Source organism: Zosterops lateralis (genome assembly GCF_965231275.1).
Source record: "Zosterops lateralis genome assembly, chromosome: 2".
NCBI lineage: Eukaryota > Metazoa > Chordata > Aves > Passeriformes > Zosteropidae > Zosterops > Zosterops lateralis.
In genome coordinates this window covers 39,654,792-39,679,636 of record NC_139763.1, presented here as the reverse complement: position 1 = coordinate 39,679,636, position 24,845 = coordinate 39,654,792, and the positions used below count along the sequence as shown (strand labels likewise).

The window sequence follows — 24,845 nt, the reverse complement described above, 5'->3', positions numbered from 1 at the left end:
TTGTTGCAAAACAATATACATAAATATGTATATGTAAATAGATGCAAAAAATTTCTTAAGAAAGGATGTTCTTTGATGTTTGCTCTTTGTATGCTTTAAAGTCTAATCAACAAGAAGGGATATTCAATCTGTCAAACAGATAACAGCTAACAAGCAAGCTCTAAGTGATGTCCAGGTGTTAGAAAAACAAATTACTTGGTAGAATTGCCTTGTTAGGCTTTAGGGCCTGAAATGCTTCAGTGATCTCAGACCTAGGGGAAGGTTAACAAAGCTTGGGAAGAAGGATGTACCACTGATAGTGGACACAAAGCATGTGGAATTTACAGGCTACAAAGACATCTGGCAGAACTCCCAAGATAAAGTACAGACTAATAAACCCAACCCAGCAATTGTGCTGAAATCAGCTCTGACTGGGTAAATGGTAATTCCAACAGGGGGAGATTGCGACCACTGGCCACTTGGGCCACTGACCCAAGAAACCCACCAACCCCAAAGAAGAGAAAGACTGAGCATGAGACTAATTAGCATGAGAAGCAAGAGAATCATTAACCAATAAAAGAATATAAATTAATAAGAGAACTTGTAGCCAATGAACACTAATTCCTTCGTCTGCTAAATTCTATAGATAGTAAAAAGTTCTGATAATTAGTGTGTGTAATTTGTGCAATACCACTGAGCAACCCAGGATTGTGCAACTCTGAAATAAATAATCAGTGTCTCTCTTTAGTGTGTCATTATTGGCTAGTTGCACACTGGGTAAAAAAAAAATCCAATTTTGGCAGAGAAGGTTGCTCAGTATTTGAGGCAGTAGCTCTTGCTTTTTATAGGTTATCGTTTTAGAGACTGAATTAGTTAAGTATTCCATTGCTTTCCTCAGATGCTGCTTTTTGCTTGTTTAGGCACACACATTTAACATCAATATACTCGTGCTGAATCGAGATTTTGAACTGTTACTCTAAGAGGAAGAATGTCTTCCTGTATGTCCCAGTCCTAGCTTCCCAGGCCCATTAGGTTTTCTTCCTAGTTTGTAGCAGAACTCTGAATCAAAAACTTACTACAAAAATAAACACCATTGTCGCAATTAAAATCTATGCAAAAAAAAAAAAGATAGCAAAATGCAGATTTATTTCATGGCTTCATTACAAATGTATTTACTTCCTGCTCAGCTGAAAATAAACTGGAACATACCATTGGCAATCTAAATGATTAACACTACATAAAAAAAGTTCAGCTCAGCAATCACAAGCTACCAGTTCCAGTACCTGTAGGTACTTTTCCTAACAAAAATACTTATTTTAAAAAGCCCTGAACCACTTGACATGTATCATTACTGACACACACTGAACACCCATGCCACAACACAGCAGTGCAACTTTCTAACACTAAGTAATCAGTCCTCCAATGCTCCATAGTCCATGCAGCTGTGCACATCCTCTTCCTTGGAGAGACACATAGTCCTTTTTCTTTAAAGCACAGGGTTCAGGCTGCTGTGTTTATAACATTACACCTATGTACAACCACTTCACACTATTGTGGAGCCCAGCACAATCTGAAGTGTTCGTTATGAGTGGCACCTGCTGCTTATGGTGTTCCATGACACAAATTTGGCTCCCCCAGCCTTTTTACAATCCAGCCACGTGATCTCATTCCTGCTCCTAGCAAAATTTAGTCTTTTCTAGTTAAACATGCCCTCATTAACACACATTTGGTAGAGACACACCAAGAGCTGTGGAAGGGAGCACTATTCGGTGAAAGGGCCAAGTCAGGAAGCACATGAGAATCATGTGCACATGTAATGACAAGTATGTGAATGTACCAATACTCATGTGAAATATGGGACACAGGCAGGAACCAGCAAATAAATATCAAAAATATCGAAACAAAAAACCTCACCATACTGAAACACACAGTGCTATCACATTTAACATTCTAACAGCTACAGCTTGAAATAGCACCTGGAACTTAAGGGAAAAAATATAAATCTCAGTGTTGCAAATTTACAGTTGCTTTAGAATTGATTTTTAAAATAGGAGTGAAGGACACCAAAATTCAATAAGAAGTCATTACTGTTCATTACAGAAACATAAACAAACTAGCAATTAATTGAACTAGATGTGAATGTTGTTTTCATACACAGGGATCTGATGTTCAATGCTCTATCAGTCATGTAAATTTATCAAAGTTAATTTGTTTTCCCCTATTCCCTCATCCAGCTACTCTCAAGGCAAGTACCTGGTGGTTTGCTTCAGTGCCAGTCTTTTAACATTCTTGGTGCTAATAATATATGAGAATTCTAGAGGAAATCAGATTATTGCATGTATGGGATCAGATTACTTCAGCTCAAAGGAGCAGTGAGATTTTTCTTCATGTATAGGAGCTGATCACTTTAATTACCCTTTGAGGTTAGTGAAGACCAGTATCTCCTTCAAACACGACTTCTCACATCCTGAAGATGTTTTTTTTCCCCCTCAGTGACTATACAGAGAAACTAGGATGAATAGCTCAAATACAGGTATCAGAAATATGAAGGAAAAGGTTCCCAGTGAATAGGCTCAATATTTTTAACAAACCATTCAAAAGTATTATAGATTTTTATTTCTTAGTGCCCATAAACACACACACAACCCACATCTCTTAAGTTTAAATACTATGAAATTAAATAACAGGAAACTTCATGTATATGGCATTGATCTAGACAAAACAGAGACATACAATTAGGGAACTTCACTGGAAGTTTTTGGTGAAAAGAGACTGACATCCATAGTAATCATTGTGACTACCTTTCTGACTCCATTCTGTGCATTAAATCATTCTGTATTTATCTTCTCAGAACTGTATTTGAACAAAGTAATCTTTCTCAAAAAGAAAAGAAATAAAAGAAGAAAAAACAAAACAAAACAAAAACCCCCAAAACAAGATGAAAAGCTTCTTAATTTCCCTAGAGAATCAAACAGGCCAACTGATAAGGAAACTTTAATCTTCTGGAATTAGCAATGGGAAAAAAATCCAGCATGCTGGAAAGATGGACAATATTTGTAACTACAGTTATGTACAAGCCCACTTTTTCTTCACCCTTTTCTCTTTGAAGTTGAGTTCTGCACTGTTCCAGAAGTCAGTTATGAGGTATGAAAAACCAATAAAAAGGTTAACATTATAACCATTTTAATAAAAGCTACTGCACTGTTTGTACTTTCAAAATATTCCTGAAAATAAAGTAAAAAAATACTTAGTATTCTTAAAAGTCTTAGGGAAGTTTTTATTACAAAAGCAGTCATCTTTGTGGCTTCTTTTGAACACAATTCTGCCTCAAAATTAAACTCAGACATATGGGTATGCTTCATATTACCATCATACAAGTAATTACATTGAGTTTCTATAGCAGTAAATATTATATAAAATAAACAAACCCTCACAAAAATATATACAGGTAGCCAAAAAGCTAATCAAGAAGAAATTATGTTGTCTGTATTGAAAAGTAAACACCATTTTCAAATACTAACAAAACATCCAATTTGCTTGTTTGTTTCTTCTGTCTTAAGACTCTTGAATACAAGGACTTCCACAGAGGAATTTCTACAACTTTGGTTTATAATGACCTAGAAAGAATTAATCCCTCATACATAATATTGATCTAGTGAGTGTCTTTAAAGCTGACATGGAAAGCAACAGGGAAAACTACACCTGTGGACTTTATGATGAGAATAATAATTTAAACTCAGGATGTCATATTCCAAATATACAGAAAAGACCTGATTATAGTAAACATATTTATCTTTTGCTATAAATTAGCTCATCCAGCCAGATCCCAACTCTTTAATTCCTCATGACTGAAGAGGCTACGTAGAGAATGCTTGGATCATATTCAGAAACAAATTTCTGAAAATTCTGTCCAGAAACCAGAAGAAAATGGAAACAATTGCCACAGCTTTGTACCCTATATTAACTAATTAGTCCCGCTGAGAAACAGGCTATATTTGCAGGAGAGGAGCACACATACATGCCTCTGGCACCTTGACTAAAACCAGTATGTAGCCATGTTTATTCAAAGCCAAATTTGTGGACAGCACCACACTGCCACAGCCTTGCTGGCTAGATCTACAGTTAGCGTGGCAAATACAGTACACTAAAGTACCTGCATGACTTGTAGTACCCAAGCTAGCTTTATCAGAGGATGCTTTGGTAGTTCTGCAGTATTGCAGTGTGCTCTGTAGACACACCTAGTTCTTGAAACAACTGCCATTTCCAAGCAAATTCATAATGCAAAAGTAGCCTCTGGGAGGTTCAAAACATGGTATAGATGTAAAATGGTTCTGTGGTGGTCAGATGAGATGGTCACACGGCATCCCGTCCTGTGGCAGGAATTTCCCTGACATTTTAAGTGGTTCCACACATAGATGAGTTGTGTGTAGAAAATGTTAAACAGTCTCAAGACAATCGATGGACAAATTAGGAAAGCGGAAAATACTGCGTTGATCAATTTCTCCCAGGGGACATGGATGGCAATAATAAAGGAATATGAAAAGACAGGTAAAGTTCCCCAACTTTCATATCCAATAGCGAACTTCCAATCTTAAACAAACAAACGAAACAAACATTTAAAAAAACCCCCAAAAAACTGGAAAAACAAACCACCAGCAAATAAACAGACATGTGACTGCTTCCTGAAGCAGGAATGTAAATACCAGTATTCGATAAACAACTCTGGAGAGCCAGAGTTCAAATGTGTGTTAAAGCGTAGCCCCTTCTGAGAGGTAACATGGTATCAACATAAACCACCTCGGAATCACTGCACATCGATGTGCTCAGTTTATGCATTAACAGCTACGCTTATTTATCTGCCCTTTCAGCAAACATGAGCCGTGGGAGACAAAGGTGAAGCCAAGTTCTTTCAGGTAACAACAGATCAACAGCCAAGGTCAGGTCTTCTGCACAGTTAGTTTTCCACAGAACTACCCTCTTTATTCCCCAGCAATATAGGAACTGAAAGGTTTAATGTCCTTAACCAGAAAGCACTGAATTGCCTGAGAACACAACAATTAGCTCCTAGAGACACTGTACTGTATTTAAACTACTGACCTGCCACAGGAGCTAAAGCAATTCTGACTTGTCCATGTTGTCCGTGGTAGATGAGGCTGCCTGCAAGAACAGAAACTCTACCTGACTCTTCTGTTGCCTCATCTTCTTTTCATTAGCTGCTTGCTAATATCTGCATCTTCATCTAACAGTATTTTCTACACTCAAGCATACCTGAGCAGTACAGTGGCTGACAGACATTTAAGGTCAAATCCTTGCCCTTATTTACTCCTGTACAACTCTGACACTTCACAGGCTGGAGACAGAAACGAGCATAAGAGCTTAACTCAAATTGTATGAGTAGACTGATGTGCTGGAGAGAATTCATTCTTACACTGGCTCTGCAGGACTGGCACTGGAAGGCAGTAATAAAACTGAAGTGGACAGACATTTTTCATACTTGAAAAGATCAGGATTTAAACAGGAAATTGCACTTTTAAGTATCACTTTCAGAAATAAAACTGCCTCCTGCTATTCATCCCGCTATTAAAAAGTCAAATGAAGATATCAAATTGCAAGTGTATGCTGTGAAATTCCATCTGCATTGCTTTCATATACCTATAAAAATGTTCTAATGGACTTTAAAAGCAGTTCAAGTAAAAATAAAATGATCCCTCAAGCTGAAATGTTAGGATCTGTAGGAGGGCAAAACTGGACATTCAAGTGTGCGGTGCTGGTGGTGTTGTTTTTGAGAAATGATGACTGAATCCTGTACATGGTCAGAAGTACCCATGTAACAGTTGTCGTAAACAGCATGCACAGGCAACCTGAAAAGGAACATCAGGCACTGCCTTTCTTTTGCAACTGCTCCAGTTTTCTTCTTAGTAGGTTGTAGTTTTCCTTGGTTCCTGGTGCCATGGGATCAAGCTTCAGAGAGACTTCATAGTGCTTCTTCGCTAAGTCCAGGTTTCCCCAGCGATGATAAAGCACAGCTGGAACATCAATGGGGAATTTCATTAACAATATTGTTGAATAATGTACAATCTTGCCAATCACTTGGAGAACAACATTGAAGTATTTGTTTCCAGCGAGGGTCTGTCACTGGCTGGTGGCACAGTAGCTGCTTGTTCTGTTGCCAAATGCAGGAGCAAAGCCTGGGAGCAGAACTGGCATGGGAATGATGAAGGAATGAATTACAATGGAGCCATAAATGGCACCTCTTATCTAGTGAGCTCATTGCGGGTTACAAGCATAGCATAAATGAACCAATTTGCGGACACTAAAGTGCAGCTACCTCTGGGCTGGATTGTGCAGCCCTCTTGATCTGTCATATTGTGTGACAGCTTTTCTGGCTTTAGTGCCCTGTTCTTCTGGCTGGCAGTTCTTCTAGGAAGTAAAATAGAAATCTGCCCAGCAGGAAGAAGGCTCAAAAGATTGCTTTTTCTTTTTAAACACAATGAATATGAAGCAAATAAACAATATAGCTGATAAGAGTTAGAAAGGTTCTTACCCAAATTACCGTGATAACTGGCAGCATTTGGATTTGCTTTAATTGCCTTGAGGAACAAAGCTTCAGATTCCTGAATAATTTAAAATAACAAGTCATCAGGAAAGTCCATTCTCGTATATATAAAACTATGCCAAATTTACCCACCACTGTAATTACAAACCCTCCAAAACTATGCTATATCTATATGATACCACCATATAAATATCCTGAGCCTGCCTGATCCTGTAGCTCAGGTAGCTACAGTCCCCTGAAAACAGTAATAATGCAACAAATAAATGTCATGTTTTCACAGGCTGCTGTTATTTTAGCAGAAATTTACTAAGCACTAGTGAAGTTTGCTCTTTACCTAAAGTACCTTTTTTTTAAATATAGTTATAGTATTTTCAAACATTACCTGCTGGAGTTTTCCCTGCTTATGCAATCAAATTAAGGAAATGTAATTTGATATGTAAGCAAACTGCTTATAGACACTTTTCCTTTCACAGTAGCTTTAAAAATAAGGGTATTCCAGTAAATCCCTTTCAAACAGATGTTTCAGTGTGATTCCCCATGAAGAGCAGCTGAGCACTTTTTACCTAAAAATTCATGCGAAATCATTTCATGCCACGCAACATCCTTCACATCTTCTTCACCAGTTACCTTCTCTGTATTACTGCTTGTAATGTGTGCTCTTTAGACTCTTGATATCTGAATACTACTCAACTCCCTCACCTAATATTCAGAGAATAATTTAGCACTGAATTTATTCTCTAATTAAAACAATTCTATTTTTTCAAATTAGCTGCTAATATTGATCCTTTTTTCTCCAGAGCATATTTCCTGTGGAAGTTTAAAAAGTCCCCAGTCCAAATGGAGCATATTTACTTGCTGACATGCAAGTTTAGATATTTGAGAGCAAATTTTACATAGATTTCTATGCTATGCTGTGCTTTAGGGAACGTTGTTCATTCAGTTTCAATGCAAATGACTTGAAGATAAAATTACCTCAATGTGGTAGGCTTCCATCTGAATGCACATACTTGCTGTCTGAGGTATGTGAGAACAGTTACAAGGAGAAAAGTCCTTTCCTTTGTGCTAAGCTTTCACTGCTTAAAATATAACACAGGCTCTACTGAAAAAGAAAACCTGTCAGCCAGAGTTTTGGTTCCACCATCTTCTCAAGTCAAGCATGAAATAACTCTCTGTAAGGGTACCACCAGGGGAAAAGAAATTTCTGATGTCAAGATTGAGTCACTCAGCTCTGAGTGACTTAAGAGCCTCCCCATATGTCCAAATTTGAACCCAAACTAAAAGCATTGCTGAGCACAGCTGAGGCTGCCATTCTCAAGCCAGGAGAAATTCATGCGGAAAGTGCCTTCATCTCCACCCATCAAGGAAATTACAAACCCCAGGACTCTCAGAGCTAGTCCAGCAAAGGGCTGTGAAGATGATGTGGGGACTGGAGCTTTTTTTATGAGGAAAGGCAGGAGGAGCTGGGCCTGCTCAGCCTCAAAAAGAGATGACTGAGAGGGGACCTCATCGATGTCTAAGTATCTGAAGGGAGGGTGTCAAAAGGATGGATCCAGGCCCTTCTCATTGATGCCATGCAACAGCACAAGAAGAAGAAAGCAGAAACAAGCAGAAACTGATGCACAGGAAGTTCCATCTGAACATGAAGAAGAACTACTTTACTGTGCAGGTGACAGACCACTGGAACAGACTGACCAGAGAGGTTGTAGAGGGTCCTTCCCCAGAGATATTCAAAACCTGTTTAGACAAGATTCTGTGCAACCTGCTTTAGGTGAACTTGCTCTAGCAGGAAACTGGATGAGACAATCTCCAGAGGTCCCTTCCAACTCCAACCATTCTGTGATTCTGATTTTGTTTCAGGAGAAGGAATACTTCTCCTGATAGAGTTAACAAGGGAATCAGATGTCTGCAAATTTACAGTATATGGCTCCATAATACAAGTTTTAGCATCGCTTTCCTATGACACAAGCAGTTGCTTCAGCATTCTTGTACCCAGACTGTTAAACCACCCTGTTCCTGGATGCACTGGTCTCTTTGAAACCCATACTATTTAGTCACTTCATTCATGTTTTGGATGATGGGACTGAATGCAATTTCAAGACTTTGCAGATAACATCTAAGAGGAGGGAGTGAGAAATACACTGGAAGGGTGAACAACTATTTTGAGGGACCTGGGCAGAGAAAGAGACTAGCAGGAATCACGGAATGGTTGAGGCTGGAATGGACCTCTGGTGGCCATGTGATTTTGATAAGCAGTTCTAAGACCATATCTGGAGTATGTGTCCAGGCTGGGAGTCTCCATTACAAGAAAGACACAGACACACTCCAGTGAGTCTTACAGAAAGCCACCAAGATGGTACAGGGCTAGAGCACAAGAAACAGCTGAGAAAACTAGATCTTTTCAGCCTTCAGGAGAGAAGATGAAGGTGCTGCCTACAATTACCTGAGGTAATACAGAGAAGATAGAAATAGACTCTTCTCACATATCTGTGAGATGTGATGAGACATAATGGATATAAGCTGGCATACAAGAAATTCCAATTAAAGGAAACATCAATTTTTTTCATCATAAAGTTGGTCAAGCATTGAGAGATGCTGTCTCAAAAGGTTACAGAATCTCTATCCACAGAGATATTCAGGATTCACCTGGAACTGGCCCTGGTTTGGGTTAGGGGTTGGATTAGATGACCTCTAGATGTCATTTCCAGGCAAAATTGTCCCATGTTTCTCAGTCACCTGAGAAACATACTGAGACTCAAAAATTTGGCAAGTGGTGCGAGATAATTCCTCTTTTCATACAACTCTCCAATCCTAAAAATCAACAGTGGATTGGCACTTGAAAGTATGTAGTAATTTTAAGTCTCACAAAGTTGTGGTTTTTTCCCACTCCAAATTTTAGTATTTTGATCTAGTAAATCTCTTTTTTCCTCGCTGGGAAGGTTAACAGCAATCAGAATGAAAGACATGTTAACCATTTAATTCAGCCTTATGCCTGAAAGTTACCACCTACACAGAGGAGAAGCACCTAATGCACCTTTTATCTTTTCACTGCTGAAGCACAATGGGACAACACGTGCAAGGTGCTTCCAGATAATTTAATGAAACAGATATTCGAGAGCTGGCTGCCATTACCATAAATCTTCAACTTCATGCTGAGGATATTTTTATCACCACTACTTTGCTCAGCAGCTAGTAGAAGCATAGTGGTTGATTAAAGGCTATTTAAGGTGCATCATATTCATATTACTGTGGATATATAGAGTAAATATACATTCCAGTACATCAGTGATATTTCAAATTGCTGCATCTTGCCAAATCTTTAAGTGTTGCCAAGAAATTTGCAGCTTGCATATAGCAAAGGCTTGGGGTAAGCAGACTGCATTCCATCTGCTGCCAAGGCCACAAAATTGTAGTCTGGCTTTATTTCAAATACAAAAAAATGCTGAATGGTTTCAATTTATTGCACTTTTTACAGAAAAAGCATAGATTTATATGTAACAAAAATATAGCACACATCTTTTTCAAAGAACTATAGATAGCTTGCTTCTTCATCAATTGAGATAAAACAAGCATTTAAAGGAGAATCTAACTTGGTATAACAGATGTTAATTTAAAAACCCAAACAAAACCACAGAAACAGCTCATCCTTTATGTGCTTTTCTCTCTGGAACAATAAATCATTCATCACTAGATACAAACAAAACATGAAGGGCTGGGTTTTTTTATTTTTTGTGACGTAGGAAACGTATCTTCTGCTGAAAATCAAAGTGCACTTGAAACTGAAGGAAAATGTTGTGTGCTTATTGGAAAGACATCTCTTCACAACATAACAAAACCTTTTTGACTCAATGTCTTTTAAAATAAGAGATAACAAAATATTCCAGAAGAAATCTTCATTTTTGGCAACAGAGCCAACATAGTAGCAACTTTTATACAGACACATAACGAGTAACCTAATAAATTAAATGCCTGAGGTTATACAACACATCAGACACAGCCAGGCAGCACTGTGAAAATTACCTCCATCACCTTGACAGTCTCCATCCCCCATTCCTCCCCTCCAATTCCATTCAATAAAAATTCTTGAAGAGCCATCACCTTCTCTGTTTTTACATGGTGAGGGGGTGGACAAGAAATCTGAATTTTTCATGCCTTTTTTTTTTTTTTTTTGTCAGTAAGCATTCTCCCATTACAAACAAATCTGTATCTCTTTCCAGGCAATGCCAAATACAGCGGCTGAGATCATAACCTTTTAAAGTGAGCCCACTTTCCAATTGCGTTAATTTGCTCTCCCTGTTATAACCCGTAAGTTTTAAGTGACTAGGTAAACTCTGCACAAAGCTACTACTCCATATTGAACTATTAAAACACTCACTGACACTCTGCTTTTTTTCCTGGGCTCCACAATTCCTTCTCTTTTTTTCAGAATGTGGACTTTAAAGGTGCACTTTCCTCTTCTCTTACTTCTACTTTGTCTCCTACACATTCTCCTGCAGCATAACAACCTTCCAGGGCTGGCAATCAAAACCATTATCTTCTTTTTTATTTCTTAAATCTACCAAGACAGACTTGTCTCTCCTACACCTGGGAAAGTTTTCTAGCTTGTTTTCAACTTACTTTTTCGACTTTATTTCATTATAAATGCTCTTTATTCTGTCATGCTACATATTCTTCCTGATGAATTACTATAAAATCCTCTATTCTTCCACAGGCCTGACTCACCAAAATAATTCTAGCAATTACCTCCTCCATAATCTCATACCTTATGTGTTCTGGATGTTAATTTGTATCCTTCTAGAATTTTGTTAAGCTAACCTAAAAAATATATTTTATAACAGTCTCAGGTGGAGAGAGAAAAGAATGTCCAGGAAAAAAATCCCAGATAGTCTACAAAAACAGTAACAGAGTGTTTAACAGCTTCACTAATGAAAACAAAAGCCAGTTCTGGGTTGTCACAGGCCCTGGCCTCACACGTGGACAGGTCAAGACTCCACAAATGAACAACACTGTAGAAATGTAAGTAGTCAGAGTAACTATTGCACAAATATATCTATTTTGAGAATCATGAACTTATTAAAGTTGGAAAAAACCTTAAGATCCTGAGGTCCACCTGTAAGCGCTGCACCACCAGCATGTTCATCATTAAATCATGTCCTCAAATGCCATATCCATACATTTTTTGAACACTTCCAGAGATGGTGACTTCACCACTTCCCTGGGCAATCTGGTGCAATGTTTTACACCTCCTTTTGTGAGAGAAAAAAAAAAAGTTCCTAATATCTAATCTAAACCTTTTCCGGTGCAATTTAGGCCATTTCCTCTTGTCAAGTTTCATATCATAGAATCTTCTTACTTTGTATATAAATGAGGATGTTCCTGCATTGCTGTTAACATTATCACTATCAAAACGACATCAAACCTCTTAAAAACCTAAAAAAAACCCTAAAAAAGGTCCAGTAAATGATGCTTTTCTAAGGGACGACAAGAACTTGATTATTAATGTGTCCCTATCACATACATAAATCACTGATTATAGAGTCAGTTTAAACAACTATATTAAATGATTTAGTCTGTCATCTTATACAATTCCCTTTGGAAAACAAGTCATTCTTATTGGTTTCATTACATTTATTACTTGCAAATAAAGGTAGCTAATGCTGAGGTACTACTCACAGGTTGGTCCACTGCATCCAAGAGAAAGTTCAATACACTGAGCAATGTATGTACTTTCTCTCATAGTATTTTGAGATCACCCAGGTATCCCATCCTCAATCTAGGATTAATGAAGTCGTATTACTATACTTTAGATTGTGTCTGAGGCAAATAGGCTAGAATTCTTATCTGTATATGTATATATTCACAGAATACATAGCAAAAGCACAAAGACTAGCCTGTCCTGTCTAATTTGAGCTCCTGAAACAAAGTCTCTAATTCAATGCAGGCTCTTTCCCTCGGCAGTGAAGCAACACAAGATCCTAACTGCCCTCTAGTGTGCTTAAGAGCCTATTTCTCTCCACTGACCATTGACATAGTTGGTGTAGGTCAGCAACATTTGTCACCCAAGCATCTAAAATAAGGAGGGATAAGCTCAAGACAGAATCACACACCAATACTGTGACAGAAAAGGGCACTGAAACGTTTTAAACAGATTATCTAAGTCATAGTCCACAATGATCTCCTCAAATGGTTTCTACAAAAAACATAGGTGGAGTTTAACTAAGGGAAAAAACCCCACCTAAACCAGCCCACAGCCCTAGAGTCAGAAAGTTACCTACTTTAGTTACCTACCTTATATTTTTGTGATTTCCCCAGTACATTAGCCAAGGAAAACATAAGGGAATGATCATTTGGTATTAATTCCAGGGCTTCTCTTCCAACTGCTTCTGCTTGAGCTAGATTGCCTGGGAGCCCAGGTAGCAGAAAAAGAGAAAGCATGTTTTAACATAGCCTGATTAGTTGCTCTTCATGCTGCAAGCACACATATTTTATAAATAGCTGACTGCATAATTTTTTAGAGAAAACCAGGTATCACACATACACAGAAATGTAAAATCCTGCAGGCAACAGAATATCTTCATTTTGTTTTCAACAAATAACACCTTCAGAAGAATAACAAAGCAGAGATTAAAAAGTTCTGGAACTTAATCTATAATATAAACATGCTTGCACAATGATGGCATTTCAAGTAAGTATCAGAAATTTAATTTATGGGCTGGATTTCAAGTTATGCTTTAAAATCACTGAGTCAGAGGGCATTCTTATATTATTAGAGTGTCTGGGTAGCCAAAGAAGAGGTAGAGATCCTTTTAGATAAAAACAGATAAAGGTTTAAGTTTTTCTAGACACTTATTCACGAAAACATTCAAATAGACCTTTACCTGTGTTATCAAGCAATATTATCATATTGTTCCAAGCCAAACTGTGCTCTGGTTTCAGGACTGTAGCATTCCTCCATGCATTCAATGCATCTATGTGGCGATTCAAATCTGCGTACTAAACCAAAAGGAAAATCCAGTGATTTTGCTAGTACTTGCTTTACTTTCCTACCATTCACTAAAGACACTAAAGAGTTGCTAATGTCTCGCTCATTTCTCGTAGGATTTCTTTTCACAGAAAAAATAAATGTAAAAGGAATACTCTTGTAGTATGGAAGATAAGAATGCTATATACAAATTTTCCTTTTCTCTAGAAGTGAGGCTTGTCTTCAAATATGCATATACCAATAAGGAGAAGAAACAGCATACAATTTAGAAATCTACACAAGAGAATTAGTAAATATTTAATGTACATATTTCCAAAAATCTAATTTGAAATTTTCGGCGTAGTTCTACCAGCTAACAATAATGAATGTAAAACAGTGTAATATTGGGAAATGATTAATAATGCCTTTCAGAAAAAAAAAAATTAAAAATCTGTATTTTTGTTTATACTTTGTATATGATAAAGTAGGATTAGCAAAGGTTGTATGGAAGGAAGTATACTGGGAAAGCAATAGGAAAAGCTACCAAAAGTATGAAATCACCCTAAAATACAATATAAGCAAACTGGGATAACTATCAGCTTTTAACACTACAGCAGAATTATATATATATATTAAAAAATATATATATATATATATATACACACACAGAGAAAGATACACAGCTTCCAGTCATAGCTATCATTTATTCAAAAGCACTTACCAACCGCCCTAAATTGTAGTAACAATCTGGGTATTTTTTTCTGTGTTTAATTGCTGTCCAGTAGCTTTGCTCTGCCTCTTCAAACCTTCTTAAACTGTTCTGCACTATTCCTAGATTCATCCATGCAGCAGCAAAATCAGGTCTGTGCAAATTGGGAAAAAACACCAACAGAGAGAACAATTAAGCATTTGAAACACAACATCCTATTGTTTCATTTTGCTCAGCTGGTGCAAAACACAGCTTTAGCATTGGTCTAAACATACTGTATTTGTACAGCTAAGGACAGCAACTCCTCTGCTTCATGGAGCTCATTTCTTTCTTTCAGAATATTTCCAAGGTTGTTCATGGCATGCACATATTTTGGATTCAACCTAAAATTTAAAATTTAAGAGATTAATATTATGTATGGACATGTATTAATATATGTAAATTGCTAGCTCTGCAATGCTGCAGAACATGAAAATGACTACCTAAGCATTTTCTTCATATTAAACATGAAAGCGATTTTAGGACAGATCATTAAAGCAGTGAAATTTCTAATACCTTACAGCTTCTCTGTAGTATTTGATTGCAGCACTTTGATTTCCTTTGTCAGCGAGGTTTTTGCCAACATTGTAGTGCACCTGAAAACACAGATGGATATTCCACCAGATGCCACACAGTCAGAAATTTTGTGAAACCAAGAAGCTAAAAATTATTTCTCCAAAAAGAAACAGTCAGCACTTGTGTCATTCACTGCTGGCTTTCGGTGTAGGTTGGTACTTAAGATTGCATAATTCATACAATGAAGACAGTAAGACAAAATCTGAGGTAGAGATCAGCTTACCTATTTTCCAGGTATTCCAGAGATTCCTCACTTCCTAGTTATATTAATTAATGAGGCCACCACACCTTTCACAAGGCACCTCCTGCTCTTAATTTCATTTATTTACCAGGTATGAGAAAGCTTGACACAAATCAAATCTATCATAACAGAAGGAACACTACAGCAACGTGTCAAACTTTGTTTTCATTATAGCATAAACTAGAAGTAATTCAACATTCACAAAAAACCCAAACAAAAGGTAAAAGACAGGCACAATTATTCTCTTAGGATAAAAACGTATCAAAGAGCATTTCTTAAATAATATGTATAGCAACATGTTGAAGACTGCCTTTTAAAAACTGAAGAACAAAGGAAGGATCTAGAGCTTTCAGGCTACTGGGAAAAGATGCATCATCCTAATTTATGGCAAGAATAAATAGGAATAAATATATTTCAGGACAAATCTGAGTTGGAAGACATCTCAAATCCTACTTTAAGACAAACCTCAGGAGACTATGTTACCTGGTTGAAAAGTACCGTGAGTACTGACTCTTGAAAAGAGATTTCTCAGTACCCAGATCAGGACTCATTATTTGGATTATTACTTGAAATCACATTGTATAGACTTCATCTAAAATAAACACATATGGTAATTTTCCCCAAACTTTGAAAATCCAATTGTAAAACACTATACAGGAATAACTCCAGATTGAAGTCCAAAAAGATAAGTTTGTAATGCACTTAGATAAATCTAATTCACCTTCTTCGTTCAAAAAAGGATTTTATCTGATGTGTCCATTGACTGAAAAATGCTAATTACAGTTGGCACAGTATCTGGGACCTATTGATCCAGCACACACAATTGCTGAAGCCTAGTTGTTATGGTGTTTAATTGTTGAATTTCATCTCTATATGATTGTGACTATGCAGTAACATACCATCAACAAATAAAGTTAAGGACATTTTCCATGCTTTCTCAAATGGGAGAAAAAGAATTTTCACTGGTTTTAAGGAGAGCAGAGATACTATAAAGCTTACTCAGCATGCACAGAGGCAGTTCCTCACACCGTAAGATATTAAAATAGCACACAAATGCAGCATCCCATAAAAGCAGGTCTAGCGGAGCTTCCACAAAGAAAAGAATCCTGGCATTGTACTGTACATTCATAAAAATAAGACAAGGCCCATGGCAAAGAAGCAACAGAATGGTACATTTGTATCAAGAAATAACCAAATGAAGATCCATTAACAGTGACAAAAAAATACAAAAAGATAGAGCAGCATTTTTTCCAGGAGTCATTAAAGTAAAATGAAGTACCTTAAAAGACGTTTCTTAGGACTGAATTCTATATATTTCTTCCAGAAATTTTTCAGAACAGTAACATTCTTATCAAATTGGATTGCTTTGATTATATATGTTGAAGTTTGTATATTTAAATTTTACCCAGATAAAGAATAACTTGTGGCAACACAGAAGAAATACTTAAAGATTTCACTGAATACTGGATGTTAGCCCTTGAAGTACACAACTTTACACTTCAGTATCAGCAAACAAAAATCATATTTAACTTGATTCAATTTCATTCTTGAAGAAGCTTTACAAAATGAAATTTGACTAAAAACCTGGACAGAGCAGATGAGAAAAATCTTTGTGTACATCAACCACTCAGTCTTTCACATATCAGCTATCTTGTGTTAGGACTAACAGCACTTCACTTTCTATTTTTCACAGTTGTTTTGTTTTTTTTTTTTTTTTTTTTAACATGTAGTATCTTTGCATCCATTTTTTTCGCAAAAGTACCAGCAGCAAGAATATTTTTCACATGTAAACAAAATTGTGCAGTTTGAAGAAAACTGAGACATATCAATTCTCTCAAGTCAAAACATCAAATGAAATATTAAGTGCACATGTACATTTTGTGAACTGAACTAAAAAGATGTACTATAGTCTATTAAAACTGATAGTACAACTATATAAATAAACTATTAGCATTTTCAATGGTGTATTTCTTTTGTCCTCAGCTATAGCTCCTGTGTGAAAGGAAATGATGTGTCTATACAATACCCCCAAAAATGAAGGGCTCCTTGCTGTAGGTAAGTTTTCTAATTTCCCTTCAAGTGAAATTGTAGCTTTAGTTCCTCTTAATATGGTGGTGACAAAGAAGGGAAGAGGAAAAAATCCCAAAACCAAACATACCAAAAGAAGCGCCCAGCCTCCCATAAATATCCAATGACAAAGCTAGTTCTGCAATGGGTTATAAGATGCAGTAATGTCCTGCTCTTAAGAACAGAACCAGCAAAGGGTTTCCAGGCACATACAGTCATCTGAGAGGTGCAAGTTACTTCTGCCATCTAGCTGTGTCTCTCACTTCAGTGGCCAGGGCAGAGAGATGCCAAGGTCAGCCTTTGGCTCACTCAAAGCAGGACTGCAGTAACCACCTGCAGTCTGCTGAGCACAAGGCTGTGACTCCTGCACAACACGGGGACACAAGCACTCCCTATGTACCAGTGGGTGGGAAGAGTCTGGTCTTTAATAATATGGGGCCAGTGAGTTTAACATTTCATCTCTAGAGGTGTGGTTCTTCTGTTTTTGAGAGATACTGTGCATGCCAGCCTGGGAGAGATTTTCCTTTCCTGGTTAAACATTTAAGAGCCCTTTGTTATTAAATGATTAAATATTAACTGGAAATGACATATTACACTATACTCAGATGATCCTTTATCAATCTTAAACAGGCAATTACTTTACAGTAATAGCTTTAAAAGGAGCATTTCTCAGGGATGCATAACAACATAATATTCTCCAAAATCTAAGAGATCAGGTAAAAATATCCCAGGGTAGAATCTACTCTCTCTCAACAGGCATGTATTGTTTAAGTTAACATAACCATGGCCTAGCCAAAGAATAGACTATTTGTATTGGTCTGTTCAGTACCTCAATCAGCCTAAGAAGCCAGCATAGAAAAGAAAAAACACTGTATATAATTCTGTACCAGATATACATAGTACTTGAACTCTTATTTAAATGTTAAATTTAAACAAGGAGAGAAAAGAAATATATTTTCCTGTACAAAAATGAAATTATTGCCAGACTGGTTTTTTGCTTTTGTTTTCCCTCAAAGCAGAACAGGAAGAAATTTAAATGTAATATCTTCTAGGAGGTATATCTCCTCAGTTGGAGTGCTACTATTATCACCAATTTTACTCACTCTTCCTAGCTGCTTATAATCTTTTTCAGCGAATATGAACATTTGCTGAAAATGATGAAAGCAAAGCACAGATGTCAAAATTCTTGAGGAACATGCAGATGCTTCTGTTCAATGCCAGCTCTTGTCATCAATCTTCTCTTTCTTCTACTACTAAAACTCTGTTTTCTAAATAATAATAAAACAAAGCTTTTTTGATATTCACATCTTGTTTGTGTATTGGTTGTTGTCTAAAGGTTCTTCTGCATGACTGTGCTTGTATACACAGACATTGACATCTAAAATGGTAGCAAAACACTGCTTAGTTTTTTATATAGCCCATATAAACACAGCCCACAGCACTTAAATTCCTCAGAAGATAGTCCCCTTTTAATATATAGCGTAAAGGAAAATATCTCAATATCTAAAGGAAATGCCCTCTAGATAATGCCCTCCCTTCCTTAAGGATCAAAGATCAGGCAGCATTAAATCTTGTTCTGTCATAGAGGTTTTACGGGACCTTTTAAGAAAGTATAGAAACCAATCTCACAAACTTATTGTACCTTTTCAGTATTAGCATAGCTCGTCTCTGGCAAACTTGTATCTGTAATGATTGCAGTTTGCATAATGCATAAATTTCAAAGGTACTTACTCTGATGTGTCAAAGCAGATAGTAACACTATGCTGGGAATATTTTAACTTCCTTGCTTATTATTGCAGAAAAGTTGCTACTGAAATGGCTTTTCAAAAATTATGTTCATTAATTTCTATCCTTTAAAGAAAAGCCAATAGCAAGGAAAACGTAGAGATTAAGTACAAAATAGCAGCAATTTACAATCATTTAAATTCAGTTATTTCAAATCTAGGAAAAGAAAAATGCTAGCTATTTCCCATGTATGTAACAATGTAACTGCAATAACTGTTTATTATTTAAACAATCAATGAGAGGAAGTCATCCAGGAATAAAGACCATCTCTGGATTCTTAACTGCTATGACTTTTCTAAAAGCTGAGAAAAAAATAACTCAGTTCTTCCAACAGTGCAAACATTTCCAACAGGAAAAAAAAAAGGCAGTAAGATGAGCATTTTTTGGAATAATCTTTAAAATTAAAAGAAACAATGTGTAATGACTTCAGAAGGTGAGGAGCAATCCAGCAATGTCTAGAAATAGCAAATAGCAGTAGGAGAGGGTCAAAATCTCACATAATCTTATGTATCCACATCGGTGCTAGCTGTCAGGACTTCTTTTATCATCAGTGGAGAGAAGGACAGAAATCTAGGATACAGCCCTTCTGACTTATGTCTTTCATTTAGTCCAAGGTGAGGAACCACAAGCTAAAAGAAGCAGCTTCTTCTCCCTAGGAGAACAATCCAATCCACACAATATGAAGAAAGGTGGTAGGAAAAATGGAATCAATATGCAGGCACCTCCTGTTCAGCTAAGGAGAATACTGTCAAATGTATTAAAAATGTGTACTGTTTCAGTCTAATGACCTTTGAAAGCAACCTGAGTGCAGGGTCACACAAGTTCAAATGTGGGACGTGCTCCTGGACATATTTAACCAACTGTAACATACTTGTTTCTCTTTCTTAAAAAAACCCACCCACCCAATATGTATTTAAAAAAAAATTATAATATATATTTATCATACATTTTTATATATAACATATATACTTAAATATTGTAAATAAATAATTTTAAAAATAATTTTAAAATATTTAAAACATTTAAAAATCTGTATTGGGAACTTTTTTAGAGGTCAAAATATCTGTAGCTTCATTATGGTACCTGATTATTTCCAATAAATTTTAAAGTCACTAGGCATAGTTTATTAGGGTTGATCTTAAATATCATCCTCTTGAGCCACATGTGTCACCACTCAAGGCACCAGATTCACTACTGTGCCAGACAATCTCATTTAATGCAGTTTCCTCATTTTTATCATAAGATATGTTTAAAGAAATGAGTCTTGAAATTAGACAAGGCAGTGCTGTTACAACTTGTTATTTAGAATTAGGGTACGTTTACTCTGTGCTTCCCACACAGACAATTTGGAATTGAAAAGAGCTGTACAACAAAACACGAACAGCTTTTTCTGCTAGTGAGGATCTGAGATTTTGAGATCCTGCTACATAATGGCAGTAAAGCACGGCCACATTACACATATTTAATATGTTCCAAGAACAACAAGAAAAAGCTATTATCTATGTTCCATTCTTTGGTTGCACCAGCCTCCCAGTGAAATAAATGGGTCACTGAAAGAAAGTCCTGTGGAGTCATTTTTCAAGGAAGCCTGCAATTTCAAGACAACTGAAGATCAGAACAAAACCCAGTTCAAATTTTTACATTTACCTTTGTCAAAATTTAATAAATATAGCTGAATTCATAAAGAAAAAAAGAGATAGGCTCTCATACATGGACTCTCTAATGCTCCTGCTTAGAAAAGTCCCCTACTATTGTGATTTCAAAGTTACATCCTTCAGCAAAATTGGAATGTGAGCCTACAATCCCTTCCCTGTTCACATCTCCATGCTTTCCACTTGCACAAGCTGTCACCAGCAGAAATACAGCTCAGGCATGTCTACAGTGCCCAGTGTTGACAAACACAAGCTCATTTTGCCTGTACATTCATTGGCTTTAAACCAGCTGCATTAGTTCAGTAGCTTGTGCACAGCTTATCGGCTGAAGCGCAGTGCTGTGGGAGCATAGCTACACAGCTTCCCAGCCAGGCATGGCTGGAGTCCAAGGAGCTTGGAGCACAGGCAAAGAGTGTGGATCTGTCTAAAGCACTCTTACCATGGCAGATGGATAGAGTTACACACAAAGAAAACAGATTGCATTTGCTCCATTTATAGTATGCGCTTGTCATCCAGAAGACAAGATATACTGAAGTCATCATTAAAAAGAAGATGGTTGCCTACCACTGCCACACAATAAAATACAACAGCTCTTTCCTATGTATTAAAATCTCAGACTGCTGAAAGATGCCACCATGTTGTAAATATTTGCCATAAATATTTCTTACAGCTCACTGTTGCATATTTGTATTCCAGTAAATGCTAAGTTTATCATTCTCTTTGTGAAGCTGAGCATTCCCAGGTTCCTTTTTCAACCCTGTGTCTTGATTGGTATTTTCTAGATACCATTCTAGATTACAGGAATCTAATCTTTTAAAACATCAGTGTATTTTTATTGACAAGCTGCACAGCCCCACTCCCAGGCTCTTCAAAGAGTCTCTTTACTAAAATTCAGATAACATCAGGGCTCAGTGGTATCCTCCAACAGATCACACTCTTGGGTGTCAAAGGACTGCTGTGGAGGTCACCTCTGTTGGAGGCTGAAGTCAAGTCTCTGAGGCTGAACACTGCTGCTCAGCTCAGTGAAACATCCTATCCAGTCCCACCATCTTCCTTGTTACCTCACTAAGCCTGTAGGGAAAATTGCAGTTTGCCTCAGTGCCCATGTCTGAAGAGTCTAGCCTGCTCAGCTCCTGTAAAAAGCAGAAGTGGGAGCAAGATTTTACTCCCACATCCCACAATTGCACTGATGATATGCTGCTTTGTCCCTCAGCTGTGCTGGCTTTATACACCACTGGAAGCTAGACAGAAAGGATTCTAAAAACAGCACAAACATTTTTCAGTTGACTTTAGTTGCTACAACGTACTAACCTTGTTTTGATATTTTTGTTGCAATAACTTGTAATTATACAAATAATTCTTCTAAATAGATTTTATTGGCAGTACATCCAATTTGACTTGATGCCTTTCTTGAAGTGCATTCTCCCCTCTCCCTCACCTCCCCACTCCCACCTCCAAATTCTGAATTACAATATTGTAATTTGCACTTTCTGGTATTTTGACTATGCTACCACTGTAATTTAGATGTCTGACCTGTCAATGTCATTCCTGAACGGAGTCAAGACTGTGAATAACACTGTAGCACAATATATTAACTATGCATAACACCTCCTTGACTCCAAATTTTTAAAAAAAGAAAAAAAGTTTAGAAGTCCATGCGTGACTTACTTTTGCATTCAGAGGGCACACAGACAATGCACTCCTAAAAAGCTGTTCTTCTGACCTCCACTGGCTGCTGCGGAGTGCACAGCGCATAACATTGATCAACAAGATTCCAAGTACTGCCACAGCAAGGATTTTCTTAAGGAAAGAGAACCAAGTTAAGAAACAAATCATGCAATTGAACAGCTTCATCATCAACAACTTTACTTATTATTTTGATGGTACCTTTTTCTTGGCTTGCTTACTCAAGAGACTAAATCCATATGTAAAGAGAATGCAATATCCAATACTGGGGAGGTAGATGACTCTCTCTGCAACAACAAATCCTACTCGGAAGAACAGATTACTTGCAGGAAGAAAAGGGATAATAAGAAATCCAAGTCCCAGTGTAAGGATTCTGCAAACAAGAAAGATTCTCAGATTAACTACAAATCTTAACAAAAGTACCTTTTCCACTTAACATATAAACTTTATTTAAACATTGTAGAAGGATGTGCATATAGAACAGGGCATTCAAAAAGAGCCTTTGAGAGCCACCAAGATCAAATTTCAGTGAGCCACTTAAAAATTCATTGCTATAATTCCTAGAAAAGCAATATTCATGCTTCCAGGCCAGAAAATAGCCCTATTTCATATTAATTACAGAACTCCTATTTAAAATACACAGGCAGGAAAAGTAATGGTAAAAGCTATCTGTCTATGTTTGGACCTTGTAAGACAGTAATGGGGCAAAACCATAAGTCACTGTTAAAGAAACTGAGGTGCACATTCAAACAAGAGGGTGGTTTTTCTCCTAACAAACACATCAGTAGTAGAATCCATTGTGGTTAACCACTTGAAAGTTAATAATCTATTCTCTTTCTACTGACAGAAGAGACATTACATTTTGAGGGCAATCTTCCTTTTTTAGTCTATACCTGCTCAGGATGTCAGCAGCCTGAGCAGGTATAGACTCAGCTCTTTACGGACTATACAGAGCTCAGACAAAAGAGCCTAGATACCTCACTTTTACAGAGCTGACATAAGGGAATAAGACCTTCAGGTCCATGCCAGATATTTCTTACAAAGGCAATGGATATAGTAATTTTCTATTCTAATTTATTACAAATGAATCTCTACACTGTAAGGTAGATGTATCCTCCTGGTCTTTTCTCCTCCCCACAAGTCCTAGGCCTTTATTATATATTTTGTCTTCACTTTTTACTAAAAAGCTATTTAGCAGTAAAGACTTAGTGAGTGCATTTTTACTAGAAAGTATGACATCACTGGCAACAAGAGTTCCACCCCCTCTCTAAAATGATTTATCTGTGCAAATAAGTATGGGAACAGCAGAAAGGCAGGCAGGTGCACTGTAAACATTTGGAGGGATGAGAAGGAAGAAAAGAATAAGAAAAGATTTTGTACTCTGAACAATAGAATTACCTATGTTGGTGATAAAAGGAAGACTGGAAAATGTGGGCCCTCTCTGGTGGCAAATGGGAAGCCTGGCTACCCATGACATGGAGAAGGCCGAGGTATTTGATAACTTTTTTGTCTCGGACTTCACCAGCAAGTGCTCCAACCACACTGCTCAAGTCACATAAGGCAAAGGCAGAGACTGGGAAAACAAGAACTGCCTGCTGTAGGAAAAGGTCAGGTTCAAGAACATCTAAGGAACCTGATGGTGCATAGCTCCAAGGGAACTGGTAAGATGCACTTGCAGATTCCAAGGGAACTAATGGATGAAGTTGCTAAGATTGTGCTGAGGTCCTATCCATCATACTTGAGAAGTCATGACAGTCTGCTGAAATTCCCACTGACTAGAAAAAGGGAGACATAACCCTCATGTTTCGAATAGGGGAAAAAGGCACACTCAGGAAACTAGGTCAGTAGGTTACCTCTGTGCCTGGCAAGATGACAGAGCAGATCCTCCTGAAAAATATGCTAAGATATCTGAAAAATAAGGAGCTGACTGGTGAAAGCCAATCTGGCCTCACTAAGGAAAAAAATGTGCCTGACAAATTTTATAGTCTTTTACAATGGAGTTACAGCTTTGCTGGATAAAGGAAGAGCAAGTGATATCACGTACCTGTATTTGTGCAAATCATTTGACAATGTCCAGCATGTTGTCTCTAAACTGGAGACATGGGTTTGACAGCTGGACCTCTCGGTGGCTAAGGAAGTGGCTGGATGGTTGCACGCAAAGAGCTGCAGTCAATGGCTCACTGCCCAGAGTTCAGTGACAAGCAGTGTTCCTCAAGGGCTGGTATTGGGACTGGCACTGTTTAACATCTTTGTGGGTGACATGATGGTGGGACTGAGTGCACCCTCAGCAGGTTTGTCCACAACACCAAGCTGTGCAGTGTGGTCAACACACTGGAGGGAAGGGATGCCATCCAGGGGGACCTGGATAGGATAGATAAGTGGGCTGATGCAAATCTTGTGAAATCCAAGTGCAAGGTCTGGTACTTGAGTAAGGGCAATCCCAAGAACAAAGATGGGATAGACAGAAAATGGCATGAGAGCAGCACTGAGAAGGACTTGGGGTTGTTCAGTGATGAGAAGCTGAACATGAACCAGCAATGTGCACTTGCAGTGCAGAAAGCCCACCATTTCCTGGCTTGCTTCAAAGTTGCATGGCC

General features: G+C 37.5%; 1 protein-coding gene across 3 annotated transcripts in view; it reads right to left on the bottom strand.

Moving 5' to 3' along the window:
- Nucleotides 1-2,572: 2,572 nt before the first annotated feature.
- TMTC4 (transmembrane O-mannosyltransferase targeting cadherins 4) overlaps nucleotides 2,573-24,845 on the bottom strand; it is a 54,325-nt gene continuing 32,052 nt past the window's right edge. For 2 of the 3 annotated variants that reach the window (XM_083855114.1, XM_083855115.1), the window contains 9 exons: nucleotides 22,450-22,621; nucleotides 22,231-22,362; nucleotides 14,758-14,837; nucleotides 14,478-14,585; nucleotides 14,215-14,356; nucleotides 13,411-13,525; nucleotides 12,821-12,933; nucleotides 6,524-6,593; nucleotides 2,573-6,005 (listed from right to left, as the gene is read on the bottom strand). In XM_083855114.1, the coding sequence (XP_083711240.1) occupies nucleotides 5,854-6,005; nucleotides 6,524-6,593; nucleotides 12,821-12,933; nucleotides 13,411-13,525; nucleotides 14,215-14,356; nucleotides 14,478-14,585; nucleotides 14,758-14,837; nucleotides 22,231-22,362; nucleotides 22,450-22,621 (1,084 nt within the window). In that variant the 3' untranslated portion in view covers nucleotides 2,573-5,853. Of the gene's footprint in view, nucleotides 6,006-6,523; nucleotides 6,594-12,820; nucleotides 12,934-13,410; nucleotides 13,526-14,214; nucleotides 14,357-14,477; nucleotides 14,586-14,757; nucleotides 14,838-21,623; nucleotides 21,696-22,230; nucleotides 22,363-22,449; nucleotides 22,622-24,845 lie in introns of all 3 variants that reach the window. The other variant, XM_083855113.1, reaches the window with a different exon arrangement.